The 22704-nt window shown below is 33.0% G+C and overlaps 1 protein-coding gene across 4 annotated transcripts in view; it reads left to right on the plus strand.

Annotated features, from left to right (window-relative positions):
• Positions 1–13: 13 nt before the first annotated feature.
• The window catches only part of dsx (transcription factor doublesex), a 97800-nt gene continuing 75109 nt past the window's right edge, over positions 14–22704 (plus strand). The window contains exons 1-5 of one of the 4 annotated variants that reach the window (XM_069126456.1): positions 14–1042; positions 1175–1291; positions 9245–9831; positions 10565–10603; positions 11678–11912. In XM_069126456.1, coding sequence (XP_068982557.1) covers positions 9451–9831; positions 10565–10603; positions 11678–11912 — 655 coding nt within the window. In that variant the 5' untranslated portion in view covers positions 14–1042; positions 1175–1291; positions 9245–9450. Of the gene's footprint in view, positions 1292–9244; positions 9832–10564; positions 10604–11677; positions 11913–22704 lie in introns of all 4 variants that reach the window. The other 3 variants (XM_069126457.1, XM_069126460.1, XM_069126458.1) reach the window with 3 other exon arrangements.

The raw sequence follows: 22704 nt of genomic DNA on the forward strand, positions 1-22704 counted from the left end.
CCAGTGCCAGAGACGTGCCCCCTCCTAGCCGGTACCCGCGGGCTACCATGCACCTCGTCGGCGTGCCGCTGCTACCAGCACTCTTAGTGAGTTACGGGCCGCATGCAAGTGCGCATTAAATGTGTCGGTAGTGTGTCGTATTCGTTCCACTCGCACTTTTCCACGTTTCACCATCTAGATTCTTCTCTCAGTATATTACCAAACCATCGCTTTTCATTCGAACGTGTCCCACCCGATGGAGCTACGTCAGCCGGATACTCGGCATGCTTCTTCACGCTCCTGCACGCTGTTGTGCGATGTATCGTGATATTTCTTCGCTATAGTGTTAGAAAGCTTTCCAAGAAGAGAAAGGGATTCGCATAGAGCAATACGGTCAATTTTCTATACAGACGCGTAGTCTTGTATTTTGATGAACATCATCGACGAAAAAAGATAAAGCAAGAATCAATTGTAATGTATTCCAATGGAGGGAACTGCCGCTTCTCATTACATGAGGGGGAGAAGCAGAAGTAGGAGGAGAATAGAGTAACACACGGGCATGAGAAAGACGACGGTACGGAACGAGACACTTGAAGTGCGCGGCGCGCAGGCGGAAGTTCGACGTGCGTTGTTATGTTTTTTGCGGAACTAGATGTGCGACGTTGTTATTTGCCACGGATTTTTCGATCTGTCGTTTTCATTTCAGAACTAGTGCGTGGTGTTAATGAGATCATGATCTTTGATTGAATTGTCTTTATCAATCGTTCGAATCAAGACAGAGAGAGAGAGAGAGATAATATGAAAAGACTGAGCAGTGCAACAGGCCAGCGAGACAGTGTAATAGAAACAATTAGAAAATAAGAGAAGGTGACAGAAAGAAGGAAAGAATATTTGCCAACGAACCGGTGATTGCTATCGTATTACGTAGTTTTGCGTTTGTGTTGTTAATAGCAATGTGCATGCGTTGACGTGTACGTGTACGAAAAAGACAAGACGGAATATAAAAACATGTCGGTCTGCTGCGCGCGCATGTGATTATTCTCCCGCGAAAATGCAATACAAGGTTAGTACTCATCGTATGGTATCAACTAGTATACGTATTTTTATAAAACGTGTGTAACGCGTTATTTTATCGAAAAAACTATGTCATTCGGTGGACACATAAAATTATAATTCAAGGTTATGTGTAACATAGTGTTTTCCTGACGGTTGTGGTTTTATACTTCAAGCGTCAGCGTTCATTGGTTGCCAAGAACCTGAGAGTATAACAAACAATCTCGTCAGAAGCAAATTTTTACTTCGATAACATTAGGTAAGATCACGGTATTTTGTATTTTTTTTTTTTTTTTTATTTGCTTTTGGTTTCTTTTTATTCTAGTAAAGTGTTGATCATATCTCAAAGTGGCTATCAAATTCATGGCCGTTCATTTAGGCGTGTCGCTAAATTGTTGGTTTCTGTATACGGTAGCTGAGTCAGTCTTTGTACATATTTTGTACATATAGCCAGATGCGTCTGAGTTGGTAATAACTTTCCCACGAATAATGCGTTGCGACTATTCGTTTTCCCTTGTTTTTTTTGTTTTTTGCAAAGTTTTGAAAAGGAGACACGACTGCAATATTATTGTAGCTATGTACACATATTCAAATAGATTCTTTAAGTGCTTCATGTGCTATATACACTTCATGATAGGTAAGAAAATTGGGGAAAATTATCATTTACGTCATATAGTAGTATTCTACATACATATAATTCTGCGTTCTATTCGTAATTGTAGTTTCAAGAAATTTGACGATTAACTTAAACGTATACTATCCGTAACAAAATTATAAAACATGTTTTGTGTTTCTTGGCCTGTTATTTACTAAAAATTGTTGGTTAGCGCTTTTCGATGTAATGAAGTGACTAAAAAATCAGAATGAACAAGTTACAATATAATTATTCTTTTGTCGACAAAATTTTTTGTGTTTCTAACACCAGGTACAACTTTTTTTCAGCTTATTATATAGAATAAATTGTAATAATTATATTGTGTATAATAACATTTGTAACGCGAAATTGATAGTGCTATATTTGTCAGCTTATCTGAATGTTTTGAGTTTTATACTACAGAAGAGTTGATTATTAAATACATAAACCAGCTTTAAAGGAGATTTAAATTATTCAGTACATCGCATTATAAAATTATCAAAATTATCAAAGATACATCTTTTCAGAAGACATAGCGTACAGCCAGGTGTCTCGTTTCTGTTAAATACATATGTATGAACTCTCAGAAAGATATCGAAATGGAAATAAAACGCAAAGTCGGAAACTATTTGTAATTATTTTACAATTTTATATAATATCTATTTTCCAGCTGAAATTTTTACAAATCATTAAAAAAAAATCATTTCTAAAAATTTTAATTACGCTTTGATAATTTTGCAACGCTATGCAATTATGTAACGATATTTATTAACATCATAGATCACATATCAGAGTGTTTATACAGAACTACTTTGCTATCAGTTAACGTGTTTAGTACAAAAATATCCCGATACTACTTTTTACATAATACTATCTGTCAGCAAAAGTGTTTTTTACACTTGCCACTAATATATTCTTATTTACAATTACAAAAATCTTATGCTGCTTTATATAATCGAATTATAAATACAGTTGACTTTTGACCGATCACTCACGAATCGATCTATTCAACTTGTCTAAACTTTTTATCATGACAAATAATGAGATTGAAAGAAAATGAAAAGGCCTGTATTACTCACAGACTATTAATTGTAGTCAATTTAGCAGCTATGTTATTAAGCGATAAAAAATAAGAAAAAGATGCAAGAAAGAAGTAGACAAATGAAGAATAATAATCATGGGAAATATTTTATGTTTGACTAATTACTAATGATATTAATAAATAATTAAAAGCAGATATAATGTTAAAATTTAAGAGCAGTTTCACCAAAGATAAATACACTTATCGTTCAGTCAGTTAATAAATTTTAAAAGACAATACTATGTATTGTGTATACCCAACATTGTGTATAAAAGTTAATTTGTTTAATAATGCCTTTTTTTAATTTACTTTGCTGTAAGTACACAATATTTTATTAATAGCATAGAAACTGATGTCTTTCATAAATAATAGATTATTGTAGATTCATTTTTAAGGAGTAAAAAGCTACAGACGAGCAGTCGTCACGTGCTTAAATCCCGCATTATTCAAAAGTTAAATATAGTTTTCAATGTTTTGAATACCTTAGTGCTAATCATGTGATGCACCTATTTGTTTCTGCAGAAAGCGTTCTTAGTAATAAATATGTGTATGTTAGTTGTTATAAATTTTAGATACATAGGTTTATGTTGCATTACAATATAGACGGCTAATGAATGTATGTATATCAAAAAATGTATCGCACTTTCGTATGTTTGTTATCCTATTTTATCCATATTTGTTAAGCCATTAACCAAATAATCCTTTAACTAGAAATTTCTGATGAAAATCTCTTTCAAATAATTACAAAACTAAAAGTTAATAAAAATAAATCTGTTTTAGTTAACAAAAGCGAAGGTTTGTTTCACCATTAAATATTATAACGATTATAATATACGTATTTCGAATATCTTATATATTACATAGATAAATATAGATAACTCATTTACCTCGGTTAATAGGTTAAACCGGGAGAAAATATTTCCTGATAAACATTTTTGCTCTATTGTTGGTATCGTATCATCCCTTACTAAACGCTGTTGGAGCGTAGCTAAGTTGGAAGAGGGCAGGGACGATTAATCATGGTCTTGCCGAAACGAAGCGAGAATCTGCTGAATGTATACCTAACATGGCGCAACATGTATTTCTTGCCTCTGAGAGTGCGGTTTTTCGATAGAGTGAATCTTCACGGTGAAGATTCATTGAGAAACAAAAAGAAAGAAGAACCGAAAGAATTAAACTGGTTGATATATAAAAGAACAAAACGAACGAATGAAGTATTCGATTCGCGTTTCGTTCGAAATTGGCTGATACGGTTTGATATTGCAGAAAGAATCAAAGAGGAGCAAAGGCAGTCGATAAGAAGATTGCGACGTCACTTAAATAAATTTCTGTTAGTGGTTTTTGATATTGTATGATATATCCAAATCGCATGATACCGATAAAGTAAAAAAAAAACCGATATGTAAAAAATTGTAAATACAATTGAAAGAGCATTTTCTTTTTTGGCAATTTTATCATTTTTCGTCAGATTGAATAATCGAATAATTTATAATTTGTAAACTTTACTCGTAAAGTCTCTTTTAAAATTTCGTAAAATTTCTTTTATTAACTATTATTAATGTTAATACTAACAATTAATGACTTGTAAAATTTCGCTAACAATACTGATTGAATTGTGCAAGACAGCCCTGACCGTGTAAAAATATACCTTTTCTATTGTCACCTAATTGTCGATGAAGTAAAAGTAGTTTTTTTTATATAAGATTCTATTTTGGTTCAAAATTGCACTTCAGAAAAATGTAAATAACGTTGGTTGCTACAGTAGAATTTTTCTCTTTATTTATCTGAACGATTTTGATTTTAATTAATGCCCGGTTTACTGAACTACCGATTAAATTTATTTATCTGAGCATAAATACCTATTGAACGAATAATCATAGTTATTTTCTGTAAAACCGTTGTTTCTCATTCAATAAACATTCAAAGAGGATACAAATAATGAAAAGCTGTAGTTATACATTTATTTTATATTAAATTTAATATTATTAAATAATATTAAATTTTGTAACTATTTAAACAATAATATTAAATTTTTAATATTATATTCTTGTAGTCAAGCATATCTCAGAACACAGTCTGTTATCAGAACTGTTTTTTTATGACTGTTACAAGTAATTTCTACAGATATTTATAGTGTGTTTTAATAGTGATAATTCACATTTTAAGACAAAATCTGGTAAAAGCAGTCTTCATATTTCTGAACAAATATATATACGTACTTTTACGTGATTGTCGCGAAGTGTACCAACAAGAAACATAGTTGGCGTTGGAGAAGACATTGTTTATTTCGTGACCGTTGCAGAACCGCGAAGAAGGTTACTCGTTTGTTTCCTTTTGTTGGGCTGGATCACCGCCGGCACCTTTGATGCTGGTACCCGAATTATGTATCATTTCTATGAAAATGGGAAGGTTATAAGTACGAAGAAGCCAGAGAAAGAGGAAAGAAATAAAACGGTAGTTCTGTGACACTTTATGTTTCCGGATTCTTGTTTTACCGGTCTATTAAAATATAATGTTATTTTCTCCGAAAAGCGTTACATGTTAAGGCTTCTTTGTTATCTGAAAGAAATTGTAACGAGTTCGTACAAAATGTTTATACTATGTCCAATGTTAATGGACAAAATTCAACCAGATAAGATACTCGCGGTATAAGATATTAAAATTCTTTATTACCTTATTTTGTTCTTGCTCCTATTTGATACTCGCTACTTTACGCTTCTTTTATGTTGTTTTTACTAACCGTTCCACTGCGACTAACCGTTCTACTGCGCTTCCTGTCGCATTGTTTTTTAGTAGCAATAATTGTAGGTAAAAAAATACGTTCCAAAGTATGACGATTATAAATGCATGAAAAACATGTGCACGAACAATTGAGAGAGATCTTGAACTAAAGTGAAATATGTACCTTAGTGTATAGATACATATATGAATTTAATTGTAATTCTGATTTAATTTATCAATTTATCATTATAATTTTTTTAATGGAAATAATAAAGAATAAAATAAGAAGAAATAAAAAATTATCCTTTGACTTTTACAGACAAGTATAAAATTTAATGTGGCGTTTACTATATCGTGTAAATTAATGAATAAAATGGCTTTATTAGTTGAACACTCTAGTGCTAAATATTCTAGAATACCTGATTTTCTGAAATCGAAGCATTTATGCAGCTGAATTGAAAGTTTTCACTCTTAAATATGGAAGTAGACTAACGTTTATGTATACAAGATACAAGCAGTTATCGATCCATATGTGTATCGTGGAAACCGAGACTAGCATGTATTTTGTAACTTTGTTCAATGCGATAAGATAACTTTTTTTTAATGATTCCACTATTGATAAAGATTTTTGCAAACGTTATTTGTAGTCGTCGAATCATAGACAAATAAAAATTTTCGAAGTTATTTCGTAAATCAGCATAATCCATCATCACTATCCACCAGCATTTCGCAAAGTACTTCGTACAATATTAATTATTATACATAAAATAAAGAATTTCAGTCGCCATAATTATTGTTTAAAAGATTCTGCCATTTTCTTTGAAATACAATTTATTTCGCTTTAAAAAATCATTGGTCCTTTTTGCTTTTTAATACTAATCTAGGTAATGTACCAGTTTTAAAAGAATACAAAATGTTATATTATATAATACAATTTTATCGTTATATTAAATATGATTTTAGCTTACGATATAAAATATATAAAAGAATAAGGAATCAATACATCTAAAAATTATTAAATACGAGGTACTAACTCATTTTCAAAGATTAGTTGGTGAAGTGGACAGAAGTTGAATATAAAAGTATTATTACTGTAATTTGAAATGTAATGTATATTATGCAAAATATTAATTCATTTTTGAAGAAGTGCTTTAAAGTAAAAATATATATCCATTACATAAATATGTAAGTATATATTTTTACATGAATAAAGAAAAATAAATATATGCAATACATTGTGATTACATACAATTGATGTTAAAAAAGTTTAGATTTTAAAATAATTTTTCCGGTTCCAAGGACGAGTGATAATAGCAACGACTCTACACTGATCCACATACCATAATCGACAGTTGTAATTCGCAGTTAATTCACAGTTAATAATATTCTGATTTCAATATAATCCATGATAGCTACCTATTTATGTAATAGTTTAATTTATAATATATAATAGTTCTATTTATAATTATACAATTAGTACAAATACAACAAACTCTAAAAAAGCTACAAGGGCCAAGACCAACTATGTGCTATATGTATCGATGGAATTATATATATACATTACATATGAAAAATATAGTTTAAAACTATAAAGTTTAGGTTTCCCTTACATTAGAATAAAGCAAATTTACCAAAGAATTAAAATTAAATAAGAATTTATTTATTAAAGCAGACCTGAATTTTATATTTTTAAATTCTTTACGATGCATCTGACGATACATCTGAAAACATTTCCGAGACGCATTATCATTCGGCCAGAATAAAACTGAAAGCGACTTACTTGACTTTATTAACATCTAATATCGTTGCGGCCTTCACCATTTCATCCGATGATTTCCTTATATAGGACAATTTATAATCGTATATTAGGCTGTATGTTAGATACTTTGCGGTTAATAATTTACCTGTACCTCCCGTGTAAGTTTCCAGCTCTCAGCTTGTACATGCCGTACTTTTTCAACGATTAAACTAACTGTTTAATTGAATTCTGTGAATCTTGGTTTCCTCGATACGCGAATAACGGGTCAGACTTGAAATATTCTCTGGTCACTGGGCGATCGGTGCTGACGCGCTGATTTCCAACGACTGCACGTTGCCAGTCGAATTCGTCGCCAAGCTCTTCTTCGTTGCTGCCGTTGGTATCTTTCTTCACAATAAATTAATTTTTTTATTGCATTATCACTCATCCTCGTACTATCGAATCGTCTAAAGTCGTCGTGCTCGTGAAAGACGCCTTTAGCGAAATTAGGAAACTACCAAAGCTCAAATGCTCCTGCTTCGGTCAATAGAAGAACCAGAAATAAAATAAACGTGCCACACGTTCCTGGGTTTAACGTACCTTACGTACTGTGAGTACTTAAGTTAAACAATACTGAATCCTACGACGACGGACTGGTACTGCTTGTTGACTGGCTATGCTTCAGGATTATGATGTGTATCCTGTGTATGATTACTGTACAGAAGTCTGTGGCAATAATAGCAACAACGACAACTTGCACAATCTCTTTTTTCTGTAGATTTTTCTGTAGATTTTTAGCTCGGATGTAGTCAGAGTTACGTTCTATAGACACGAAAAAAGAAACTACTTGTGAGAAACTGTTATGCTATGTAGTTACACATTGTTCGTAATATATGTAGACATATATGTACATACGGGTCACATATGCTTAATATTCAATAGGTTTCAGATTTCGGCCGAAAATTCTGTTAAAGCCGCTGCTACATCCTCTCTAAATACATACTTGGTAATACTTTTGTTTGGTTGTATAGCATTAGCACTAGTTTCATTTCCTATTGTATCTTTTCGATAAACCACTGTCTGCCGTTTCTATTAACCATTCATAAATTCTGGCAGGAAGCTTTTATTATGCAAGCATCGAACTTCGCGTTTAGCTTTTCTGTATCTTGACATTCATGCTATCTTTTCTTGTCTATGCTACTGTTTATCTCTTGATACATGTTTCTTTCCTTAAAACGAATTTCGTCATTTTTTTTTTTTTTGTTTTTAAACGAACAGCGAAATTACTGTATATAGACGATGTCAGTTCTTAATGTTATAATAATGTAATATCAGTTAATGGAAGTTTTCAGGATACTTTTTCATATGGTATATATTATTAAACAAAAATAATAATAATTAAAGACAAATACCAACGTTCAGACACAAAAGAAGTACCATGTGTTTAATGTGGCGACATTTGATTGGACAGTTCGGTTGTATAGCCTATCGGAATTTTTATCATTACTAGGTATTTCAGTGAAAGGTAAAGTTGTTCAATTAAGCGGTCTTTCGTCTAGCTGGAAGTAAATGCATTGGTACAGTTAAAAAAATATTTCTAGATAACACTATTTGCCATCATCTCGGTTGATGAAGTTTGAACCGCGACCTTTTGGGTCGTCAATTGAGTAGACTTAACGTAAATAATCAATGTAATGCAATGATACTGATGCGACGAATAAATTCCATGTATAGATATAATTGAACGAGATTGTTATTATAATTTTTTATAACATTTTATACATTTTGTGTTATTTATAACATTTTATAAATGCCACTATCACTGTATTTTTTAAATAAAGTAATCTTTCACGTAATACATGTATCGATCGTGGAAAACGCCACAACCTTTCGGAACATTTTATTTTAAAAGATGTATTCTCTCTTTTTCGGTATAACTCCTAGTAGCTCTCGTAGATAGTAAAACATTAATTTGATTATTTGTGACACGATCTCACTTACTTATCTACAAAAATCCTGTTTTTTTTTCATGTTGCAGAATGTGAAACTCGAATTGGATAGAAACGTACGGTACCGAGGATCGATTCTCCGCACCTCGAACGAATGATACATGTAATGTACATCCTTTCGACAAGCATAAAATATTAGAAGATTAACGAATCGACAGCCTAGCGTAGAGCTGTGCTTGGAGCATCTCTTCGAAATTATTCTTTGTGACGAGAAGACTTCGAATCGAGGTCACCTATGTACCGTGAAGAGAACGAGCAAAACAGAACCGCAAACCTGGTTCCCCAGCAGTCAAATGGTGCAAACACGTTTGAGCATCTGGAACATTCGCAGGACAGCATGGAAAACGGGGACGAGGTGGTTTCCACACGGGTCCAAACGGACGCATCGTCGTCCACCAACAGCACGCCAAGACCACGTGCACCACGAAATTGTGCCCGATGTCGCAATCATCGGCTGAAGATCACATTAAAATCGCACAAGAGGTACTGCAAGTATCGTTATTGTAACTGTGAGAAGTGCAAGATCACAGCCGATCGGCAACGAGTGATGGCGCAGCAGACAAAGCTAAGAAGACAACTAGCGCAGGACGAAGTCAAAGTCAGAGCGGCAGAAGAGGTTAGTCTTTTTCTCTTTCTTTGTAAGTACACTGGCAAGCATATAGATAGCAATATTTTGTTTTCATAATTTGTATAAAATATGTACTGTTTATTCCTAAAGTAATATTATTACATTATAAAGTAAAATATTTGAAAAGCTGTAATAACTAGTCAAATAATAAGAAGGTGTTGTAGGTAAAAATATATCTGAAATGTATGAATAAAAAATTATTCGCTTTCTTGTTAGAAAGTATTTACTTACACCTATTTATATGCTTGCTAAGTATCTTTGTGAAAATATTTTGTTACTCATACTAGTGAGATGCTTTTATTTTTTTGAGATTTCTTAACATAGATAGTTTTTGAATACTTTATGAATTCTATGAATATCTCTTCTATGAATTTTATGCTATGTATACTATGAAAATATCTCTTTTCTAAATTTTACGAATTCTATGAGTATTCATCAATATTTGTGTATCTGTACAAATTAATTGAATATCTATACAAATTAAGATAAAATGCAGTCAATTCTTCTTAGATAGAATTATGTATTTGATATTCATGAGTTCTGTTCAGTTTAGAGTCGAAATGTATTTAATGGCTCTGATCGGAATTTCAAAATTTATAGGTTTCCTATTGTCTTTATAATTTTGTATTGTTGCAGTAGATTTAGGATTTTAGATCTTTCACTACGCAGAATTGTATCGATATCCATATATTTCAATATTTTGTGTGTTATTAAATTGTAGAAATTGAAGAAGACGAAAGTTTGGAGATCATATGAAACAGTAGGTACATTTTTAATTTACATATTAGAAATACATACAGAATTTAAAATTTACGTTATTATTTAAGATATAAAAACATCAATTTTTTATGTCTGCTTTCTACAATATAATAAACAGTATGTACTTGGTCACAATGTAAATTGAATGTTATACATATATCTATACATACAATATATTTTATTTACTTAGTATGCGAATATATCTATTAACCACTATACATATAAGAAAACATATATAGTTGTAACTATGATAAAATTAATTGGAGCTTCATTAATATCATCTAATTGATTGTAGTATATATAACACTTGAAATAAAAGTTTCATGCGATGTTTTATAATATTTGAATAAAGGTGGAATTTTCATTCAACCACGTATGAAAATACAACTTTAAATCATATATAAATAGCAACTATTTTTTAGAAAATTTACTTTAGAAATATTAACTAATACGTAATTTTGGTCCTTCTCTATTAAAAAGATTGCACAAAGTGACAAACTTTTACAACAAATTTAAACAATTTAAAGGAAATTGAAGAAAAGTATCTTTTAATTTTCCTAATCAAAATTAATCATTTTTATCGATAATTTTGTAAATAGCTGTATTTATATATATTTCCGTGTTTTCATCTTGCTCCACATACAATAACATTCAAGACTCCGCGTTCCATTTGAAATTGATGGATAGAAGGTATCGTTACTTCATATTCTCGTTTCACTTTTCCCGCCCAGACGTTCTAACTGTCATCACGTCTGACAAAGAGAGTAGGCTAGATTGTATAAATCTCACGGAACATGCATGCCTTTCAGAAATAAATCATCTGATTAAGGAGTACATCATTGGTCTGAACCTTTGAAACGTTGATTTGCAATCGCTGATACTGTAATTGCACGAATAGAATTGCGAGAGGCTATGATTATTTCGTATTTCATCACGCTCTTAACACCGGGTTAAGATACTTGTAATACAAGGAAAATTGCTATTATGTTTCCTGTATAGCTCTCAGCTGCTATAATTTCAAACAAGTCACCTGTATCTTGTCAATCCCCGATCGTAATTGATCTTTCCTTAACAGGTGGATCCACTGCCATTTGGCGCAGAAAACGATCGAGTTTCGTCTATTCCTCAGCCAGCTATAAGTATCGAGGGTAGTTACGATAGCAGCAGTGGTGATTCACCGGTCAGCAGTCACGGTAGCAACGGCATACACACTGGTTTTGGTGGTGTCATCAGTATTCCTCCTTCCAGAAAATTACCGCCGATGCATCCCCATACCGCAACGATCTCCCACTTGCCGCAGTCGCTAACCAGTGAGTAGTAATAATCTTCCTACTATTATTCTATCTTTTGAGCATGCATATCGCTATTACGTACAATGAATTAGTTCCTGATATTGTGTATATTGTTTTAATGATATCAACGTATTTTGCTATAAACTTGCTTTCAAATAGAATATCTTTAGAACGATGTGCATAGAATTTGATATGAGACATTTATAGAGGTGACTACATAGCAAAATATTACTGAAATATATTTTACTAAGAATAAACTGCATTGCTAGATTTTTGTGTAATAAAACCGCAAACTTTTTTAATGAAGCTTTAAAAGTTTCATTAAATATCACGCAAGCGCGTAATAATCAAGGACTATTGTTTGAGAAGCTCGTTTCGCCAATTCATTCGTTCCTCAACATCTTCCGAATCACAGAACATAAATTACCATTAAAATTTGGAAACATCCATTAACACAATATTTACAATACCGGATCGTAGTATGGTTCACCCTCCATTTGCATTACTGGGTCATTCTCGAGCAGTAATTTTAAATAATTTATCATTGTTTCTATATTTTTGTTTAAATTTCGCTCAGCTTAAGAAAAATAAGGTAACACGAAGGAATAAAAAACTATTAGATGATATTCTAGAGACTTGGAAAAATATTCGAGAATTTTTTGGGATTTTTAAAACATAAAATCCTAAAAGAGACTGCATGGACTTAAACGAACCAGTATGCAGATGACGTCAGTAAAAATAAGATTACAGACGGAGGGGATGGGTATGGAAAGGATACATTTAATACGCATGCTCATAACCTATTTACTTCGATGTACTTGCCTGTTGATAAATATACATGTAATGTGTACGTAGATATGTACACATTGAAAACCAGGATTACCTACCTGTTGCTTGCGTTGACTTTTAGCTATGACTTTGAGCTCCCCTCTGCTTCACCTATGAAACTTACCCTCCATACATAGAGCAATTAGTCCCTATTGTTTTCATTATCTCGAGCTCAATAATAAGATTAGGGGCATTACTATTATACATACTATCACACATCTCGTTTCATGAAACGTTAAATTTGTTTACATACATTAGTATACAGTATACAGTATAATATATTGAAAGTGATGGATTTCAATCCCGTTAAATTATTCCAAATTCCATTTAACACATTAGCACAGTACTGGTTTAAATTGTATGGGTTGTTTTGTTTGTTCCGAGTTTCTTTAAATCTCTTACATTAAAATAAAAATGAAAGCCCCTTAATACATTTTTTATACGGTTTTGATCACTCTGCTGTGCTTCAAGTAATTTCCTTAATCGCGATACCGTTTTACGAATACTTAAATTATATTCAAAACAGAAAACGATCATTTTCTTGACAAATTGCATAGAAGTCGAAATTTCGTTGATAAATTATTAGCCGTAGTTTATTTTAAAGTTGTTATAAATCAGACTGTTTCTGCGTATTTTAAAACGTACATGTATACCGATCGCTTATATTATTGCTAATTGTATCCTCGTGTTCATTAATTGCGTGGCTGTTGATTAATTTGGTTTTCAATCTGACTTTCCAAATATTCGTAATTCTAACCTGATATGTAAAATCTATTCTTGGGTAAAGGAGAAATAATTAGATAAATGAACCGAAACATAAATTTAATTTACATTTTATGTTTGATATATTTTTATTTATATATTTATTATATCGTTATATCTATTTTATTGATCCGAATTACATTTAAAATAAATCTGATTGTTTTGTAAAAGATATTACGAAGAAGTAATGAAGACATTTTATTACTTGAGAGGATGCATAAAGTGTGAATCGTTTACTGGTTAAAGAGCAATTGGTACTTTCTCGTTGCTACTTTCACATATTTGTATCGCGTGCTTTTGATAGGTAATCTTATTTCGCTTAAAACAGTGTACGTACATACTACTTACAAAGTATAAATGTTCAGATAGTTTGAAACTACTACAATTGAAAACAATCTCAACTACTTTCCTTCATCTCGCAGTTCCAACGTGTCAATCTTCAACCATTCGAAACTAGCACTAAAGCGAAATAATTATAAAAAAATTAACGACTAGATAAGGAGACCTCCCCTGTTGGAAGACTTTGAAACAAAGACCAGTATTCAGTAGTCGTTGTCAGAAGACTATTACTTAGCTGTGTATGCATATACGAGATATTATATCGATTGCAATTACCGTATAAAATATTATTTGAAGACGTTCAGTTAATGAAAGATCATTATTCTTCTCGAACACAATTCGACCACTATATTCCACTTCCTCGAATCGAACGTTTGTTACTGATTACCTATAGCTTTCGCGTCTTACGACTTTGACCGACGTCATCTTAACGACGAGAGACATAAAACGGACCAACTGGAGGAAGAATATTCTTATGGACCGAATCTTCAACGACGTAACTTCAAACAGACTACTATTAACTCCGTTTTACAAATGAACAAGCTTTTAGAGCGCAAATTTCAGATAGAGTAATCGGTGTGTCTGAGTTTATAAATTAAACGGTTCATAACGCAAACGATTCTTGTCCATGTTTGATTGTAAAAGCAAGATAACGTTTTGTAGTATCTTTAACTTTTCTTCGATAGATTTCACTATTGAAGAGTTCGCGGCAATAAAGAGAGCCAAAAGAAACTCCAATATTTAAATACATATTCTATAGATAGTTTATTATAATATCGATTTGCACCATGTTACGAGACTTATTTCTGAATACTAGAATAGTTTTTTAATAAAAAATCGAAAAATTTGGCAAGAGCCGTGTTCATTGAAATACGATTCTCTTTAATTGTTAACGAGCTTTTCTAACGTGTTGTGACAAAATTATAACACGCGTCCTTCCACGCATATGTGATAATTTTTAAGTAATGATGTTAGAAAGTTGAGAAATTTATGATCGAAAGCGATCTTCGATTCGGAGATTCGGTAGCTCTAATTTGAACAAAAGCCTCGGAACGCTGGGTATAATCGAACGAACGTACTTATAACGTCGTTCACAGTGATCCCAACGAAATTCAAGCCACTCTTTCACTTGACAACCCGACCGAATGTTAACCCTGGGTTTACGAGCGTCCCCATTGGATGGTGAGTCGTTCGAAGCCGGCTAATATAATACGAACTTATAACCAAAGCCGAAACCTGGGAGCTCGCTCTTGCTTTTACGATCTGGCTCGTTTTTAAAAGTTATCGTTATTTTGCTCGCTTTCGGATGAAATAGTTTGTTCACGGACGTAAACGGTTCGAAGGAGGCTAAAGTCTGCGTGCGGACAAACCACACTAAAGTCGAATTGACGCGCCACCGGCTTGTTCCGATCTGTCTAGACGGATCTCAGCACGCGTCCCCTCACAATATCTCAACGAGATAATGCATGGACATGATGCTAAAATTTTTTACGAGTTTGAAACAACAATCAGCCACTCGTAACTAAATTATTTCCTTTCAATGTTGTACGTTCGTTCATTCGTGAAGAAACTCCGATGTATGTTTTCTTTACCTGTGTACATATATCGATACTGCGTTCTGTTTTACTTCAGCTACCGATGAAACTAATGGCCAATTTTGTTTCAGTAACGTTGTTTTGCTTATCGAGCTACATTCTGATAAAATGAAATGAATCCTTATTAGAAATAAATTCAAAATACGGGCTTGATCGATATCGCGTTGAGTATTAAAATTGCTTTCTTATAAGGAATGATAAATATCGCTGTTATATTCTTTTGCTGAGATCGTCGTATAATACATCCACCGAAATTGGAAATCTATTACTTTTTCTCTGTGTTATCAATGCGATTTCGTTTATATCCCTCTTACAACCGGCTTTACATAAATAAAAGACTCGTGACTATTCCGGCCCCTCTAATAATCACTAATAATAAAATTTTTCTTTGATCTATGTCGTTGTTCCGTGGTCCTTGCATGGGACCCGACCGATCCAAATTTTATGGTAGTCGTTCTCATAAAGAGTCATAAATCTGTTAATTGATTTCCAACTGACACGTTTCCACGGACCCACGATGATGAAATTAATACAAAGGGAACGGCATCGCTGTATCATAGTTGGTAATGGAAAAGTGGCATGGATCCAGCGATATCATGAAAAGTTGGGTAGAAGCGAACGGAGCATAGGGAATCGTTCCTTTAGCGCAGGGGTGATCATAGCGAGTATATGGGGTTGTAAAGTGGGTCTTTACGAGCTTGCACTTTGAAGGCATCGAACACGAACTTTTAATAACTCGTGGCTCGTTCTTACGCCGAAGAAGGATACGTTTGGTGAAAACGTAACGTCAATTCACCAACTGTACGTGTACAGAGGACGTTGCGCCGTCGCCATTTTGAATCCCATGTGAAGTCGTGCGTCTCGGCCATCTGACGCGTGACACTTACAACTTGCAACTGCCTGTTCTCATAGTTACTTCTCCTTTTTCAGGGGTCTTTTACAAATATTGTCCCTTTCTTTCTCTACTTCACAAGACACGCATTTGTCAAGTGAGCACGTTGAAAAGCATTTGGTAAAAACCCGTGAACTTCATTGAAAATATTTCTACTTTTAATAGATAATAAGAGTCTTTTTCATACTAGCATGATGCGCCGTAAAGATAGTAACTTCTACGTTTGTTTTACCGAATAAGCATGTCAGAGTAGATTCTATTTACGAAACAGAGCTTTTATCACATCACATCGTGAATTCCAGGTAACCCATGCGACACGAAATATATGGAATATTTTAAAGCGGGCCGCGAGCAGAATTTATTCGCTCGTGATAATATTTTACAAGCGAGATAATTTCTGTATCGAGTAATTAGTAGTTCCGTGCGTGCAAAGGGACTTGTGAAATACAAGAGAGAAAAAGGCATAGTAAGTGGCGTAGTATGGGAGAAGTAACGTACGATCTTCATAGGCAGCTAGCCTGAGTTTAATCTGTCAATAAAATCAGAGCATGGTTCTTAACGTACAGCAAGCGTTTGATCGATTGTAGTAAAGATTAATGTTCAGAACTAGATCGTGCAAGATCTAGTTGATTGCTTAGCAAGAAATATTAATTCTTCGAATAACATACACGATTTCTACAAAGATAACACTCGTGAATAATAGGACGGATTTAATGCTTTTTTTTTAATGCTTCCGTCTTCGTGTACATGTTTCTTCCAGCGTGTTCCAACCATCGTCGTACGATGCTGCCGATCGTGCGGCACGTTAGTATAATGCAATTAGAAGACCATAATGTATACGTAATATAGACATACATGTATGATTTTATGTTTGTCGAATATATGTGTACCGGCTTAATTCTTGACCAAACATGTTCAAACTCAATTTTCCCCAAGATAAGATTTAAAACGCAAAACTGTTATGCGAATATAACAAAACGCGCAAAACTATATTTGCGAATATAAAATAACTTTTGTCGATTCTCTAATCCTGTGTAGCTAAGAATTATGAATTTCGAAAGATTTGGAAATTCACGTTATGTTTGACAATTTTTTAAACTCGATTTTTTTGACAATAGTTTCCAATACGACTCAGTTATTCTTGATTTCCCCTTATTTTGAGCCGTGGAATGCTCGAATGTCTCCTTAATTTCATTTGTACTACGATGTACAATTTACGATCGTTCTAATATCGATGGGAAACGTGAAACACGAGTTTACGCTCGAGTTACCATCTTTCTAAGAATACGAGTACGATAATCGAAATAGAACGGTTTTGTGGTTTGTCTGAAAAAAAAATTTTTCACTTTTGTCACGAAACTCTTGAAATTTTATGACTTTGGACCTTCGCTCGTAACAATCACCTTCTCGAAATCCTAACTCGTAAATCTTTGTATCGGGCCGGAGTCGGCTCCTTTCTTCTTTTTCAGCTACCGCGATCGATGACGTACACATTGACTACTTACAAACTCTCATCAATTATTACCCTTTTATAGACCTTTGGTACGTTGAACTAAACGACGAAGGGGTGGCCTCTCTTATTACACGAAATAGCATGGTGCAGTGTTTTCAGGGGTCGTGTGGCACTGTGGGGTAGCATTTACGAGTTTCTTGGGTTACCGTTCTGGTGCGTGGTGTCATGGATACAACTGAGGATAGGTCAGGACATGGAAATCCATCTTAAACACCGTGATCCTCTCGTTTTACTCGTTGACGTTGGTTTTTGCTGTAAGTGGTGTGATGAGTCAATTTTTCAAACAAATTTATTTATCGACGACGAATGACTCTGTTGCATATCTCTTTGCATAATATCGTTACGTAATTAATAATTACGTTCGATTAAAATAATTTATTTATTTTCTCTGTTGTAGAGAAATGGGTTTTATATTTCAGGACGTAAAATATCTTACGTAAAATAAATTATTTACGTAGATAAAATATTTTAAGCGATCTTATATTAGTTCAGATGAAAAGTCTCCCCTTAAGTAAAGATGTAAATTAATAAACACAAAATGACATTGTATGTAGATACCCATATTCGTAAAAGAGATTAGCGTAGTTAGTCACATAGCGTCTTACCTTGATCGATGATAGTAGAAAGATTTCTTAATGATTCAAGCACGGAACAAATTATTGTAATACACTTACACGAACAAAGAACGCATAAGACGGATGGTTTATGGCTTCATTGTATAAACACTATTAACAACCAATAATTTCACGATTAGTTCGGGGCGAATAATGACTGTTCCTCCCTTCACGCGAAGATACCCTGTATAAGGGGAATGCAATTTACGATTAACACTTCTGCAATACAATTGGTTTGCGTTACGCTACTATAATACTTTGTACAATAAATTGATCGACGCAGTCTTCATAGATGAATTATTTAATGTTATCGAACAGCTTAAACAACATAGCTCCTAGAAGTAAATTTCATAATAAATAGTTAATTTAATTGTTACGAATAATTTCATACTTTCAAAACTAACAGATGCTTAAGGCAGAATTTTCAACATTTCTCATATTTTTTTATACATAATACGATAAATCAAGTATCAATGATTTTCTATTTCAGTATCTGTATATAAATATGTATAATATTTCTATCGTTAATAACAAGAATTATGTGAAAATATAAAAGTTTCATTTGTTATGGTAACAGATCGACTGCCTGCGAAATCTCTATAATACAGAACATAATACGTTCTCCGTATGCCATTTTATTGCGACTAATCGGTGACCGTATCGAGAAAACTTGATATCGAATAGAAAATAGCACTAATAATTGATAAAATAATGCAATCACTGATTGCACATTGCACCATTGCACTTTAGAATAAAAGCATGATCCTACGAATTTAGTACTCTTTGAATCATTCATCTTTCCCCTTTGACATTTTTCTGTAATTGCACCGGTAACGGAGTCATAACAGGAAACAGTTACATAGATCACCCCTGTACATATAGTATAATAAAGAATGATTCTTTAATACTTTGATGATACCTTCTAGCAAAGTTGACAACAACTTTATAGGAATCATACACAATTTTAATACTCAACGCTCTATCGATCAAGCCCGTATTTTCTACAATGTTATTTCGAGTTTGATATCTAACAGGTACTTTGTACGCTTTTACGTCAAGTTTCGTTGCATTGTGACGGACTATGAACGATGCTATAAGTATGCTGTAACGTTACTAATTTTGCGATATGTTTCTTAAATATATTGCGCTTGTCGAATTGATGTATAAATTACAGAACAGTATGAATACCTATTTTGTGAAAAGGTATGTAGAAACTTTCACGATTTCAATATTATGCATACATTTCAATATATCAAATGGATGCGCATTCAGCGTTTAAAATTGTCACCTTCGGTTTAGAACTTGTACATTTGATGAACATTGTTTTACAGTAGCAATTATTCAGTTTTTATTATTATTGCATTATTTAGCTTTTGCAGCAACGTTCTCGATTTGATACCTACTACATGTTATCCTAGCCAAACATTTACTGGGGAAAAGGCAGTTTCACAAACGTAACTGATTAGAAATTAGAAAGTAACTCTATAAAACTGGCAACTACTTGGGAATGTAATTTTAGTTACTGTCAAGTACAAGTCATTGAAACAGTTCAACAGCTCCAATTTATAATACTTTGACAATATTTTGATACGTTATATAATTAAATAAATGTGACACGTTCACATTAGTATGGTTTTGTTAATAATTTGCATTGTATGTCATAGCATTTTAACGAAATAGATTTATTCTTGTGTTATTAATATGTTCTAGTAGAGAGAATTATATTTATATTTGAATAAATTTAAGAAAGAGGATCAACGTTGTTACAAATAAGCTATGAAAGACCATTTCTACAATTCTACAAAACTGATATATACCAAAGTTTAATTTTTTTCTATATTTTCTACTTGTATTTCTTATATTCTTAATGTCATATTCGTTCAATTACCTGATTTAATCACTACAGCTTGCATTTTATGAAAATATCAGACAATTAAGCGTTAATAGGTCCACTTTTAGCTTCCCGTTTCGTTTTACACATCGATACTTTTACTATTTTTGGACTGCTTCTTACTTATTCTCCAGCATATATAGACCAACATTAAATATTCCAACGCGCTTTCTATTTTCTCTAACGTAGGTAGTTTAACTCGAACGCATATCCGATAAAGCCAATGATTTTCTTACTCCTGGCAATATAAATGTAGTGTAAAGTTGTAAGTAGGAATTAAAAATTCAAATATAAGCATCTATCTCTCCAGTTGTTTCTCGTGGGCCAAGTTTTCTCGTTAACGTCGATGCCACTTTCACGAATTACCCCAAATGTCGAAGGAATTATTCGTTGCCGCATATATTGCATCTCTGTGACGCGTAAATTCGATAGAAAGTTCTTTTATGCCGAGATGATCTCTTTTAATGTTTAGACTTCGATTGTCTGCAACCACTTTTCCCCGTTTCCTACGGATTTGAGTCCGCGTTCCAGGAAAACGTCCGGCTTCTAACGTGGACTATCCCAGGGATTCAGTTTATAACCGTAGACTCTACGAAGTTTTATTATGCCTCCCTTTCTCTCTCCCTCGGCCGACGCGACGCATTGTTACGTCACCCTCCGATCCTCCTAAACGATCTTCCCACTATCGCGGATTGAAAGTTAATATGTTCATTGTTTATACGTTTTGACAATTATGAGCGAAGGATTTATCGTATTTACGCGATGGTGATTGTTCACTCCTTGTTAATACTTTCAGGGCGGAATCTTTTAGCTTGTGAAAGAAAGTTCTTTTCTTGCGTTTAGGTCAAAGAGATAATATTCGATTGAAATATAAATTGAGATTTCTCGTTTTCAAGCGTCTATTTTCTAATTATATGTGCCATTTGATAATAATAAATGGTCACCGCTTGTTTTCTGTTATATTTTTGCGTTTTTGTACATTTTTTCGGAAGAAACTTTCCTTCATTTTCACTCCATTCGAAGTCTGTACATACCAATCCACTCCATTACATTTCATTTCGTATTGATGAAAATAAAGTCAAATTACAATTCACATTTGAAGTTTCTGTAACAGCACGTGCCTAACATAAATGCACTGTGCATGCGTGTTGAATCTCTAATCAGCACTACAATCTGCCCAACGAAGCGAGACTAGAGACATTCGATTGTCACTAATCGGCAATCAATAGCCGCAGCAATTACGTTTTGTTTATGTCTACTCCTTCGTCTCGTTAGACTGTCTTATAGTTGTAAATGTGAAAGAAAGATAACTCTAGATTAGATTACTCGTTTGATAAACTAAAAGCAACGTAAATGAACAATCTTATTCGGGACAAGAGTTTTGTTTTTATAGAAGAAAGTATTTTTATAAACAAAGATAGAATAGATAAAATTGGTATTTTTAAAATAATAAAATATCCTTTGAATCTCATTTATAAGTTGTACTTAAACATTTTTTCATACAAACTTTAATATATGTGTTTAATATATGTACCCATATGTATCGAAGAAGATCGTAGTAATAAAAATATTATTTTCAATATATACGCGTTATCGCGTGCGAGTATCATCAGATATTTACTTGATCTTCCCCTCATTATTCCTTTCAGTAAAACAGGGACATTATTTAATAGTAATAATAATAATAATATCAGAGTATCTTAGAATTCATTTCGCATACTCTTTCCGACTTTTTTCTTTTGAGCGAAATTTTCCGCTTGCCTGACTCGTTTCTAACCGATGATTGACAGGTATACAATACATGCAACTGCTGGCAAGCTGAGTGCAAAGTGTATAAATAGGTAACTGCAAGTATTTAAATGTAAATAAGAACGCGAAGCAGGTCGAAGTAAAGTAACTGCGGTTACATTTAAAGCTTTCTGTTGCTCGGCTACACAATGTATGTCACGTGATGCTACCGCAGTTACCAGAAAACTTTGCATTAAAATATCGATTGCATGTGTTTCGTCCATTGTACCGAGGCATACGTCTTTTAATATCAGATCGTTTACGTAAATAGTCCATTCTAGATACTACTGCGATAAATCCATAGGTACTTATTATATACAGGCGATGAATGTACATCACGTTATACTCGTCAAATTGTGTTGACGTCGATTTCTATTCCTTCGAAGGTGTATTCTTTAACTTTAAAAAGAAACCATTCTATGTATTGTTCTATGTATAATGCAAATGTTGTTCATAGTATATATTTTGTTTATTATATCTTAGCCAATTTAACAACATTAGGAAGTAATTAAAAACTGTAATAATATACAACGAATCATACAAGTATTTTACATTAGTTATATATAAAATATATAAAATTTTATTCAT

The sequence above is a fragment of the Bombus flavifrons genome, chromosome 13 (genome assembly GCF_040668555.2).
Source record: "Bombus flavifrons isolate JBK064 chromosome 13, iyBomFlav1_principal, whole genome shotgun sequence".
Lineage (NCBI taxonomy): Eukaryota > Metazoa > Arthropoda > Insecta > Hymenoptera > Apidae > Bombus > Bombus flavifrons.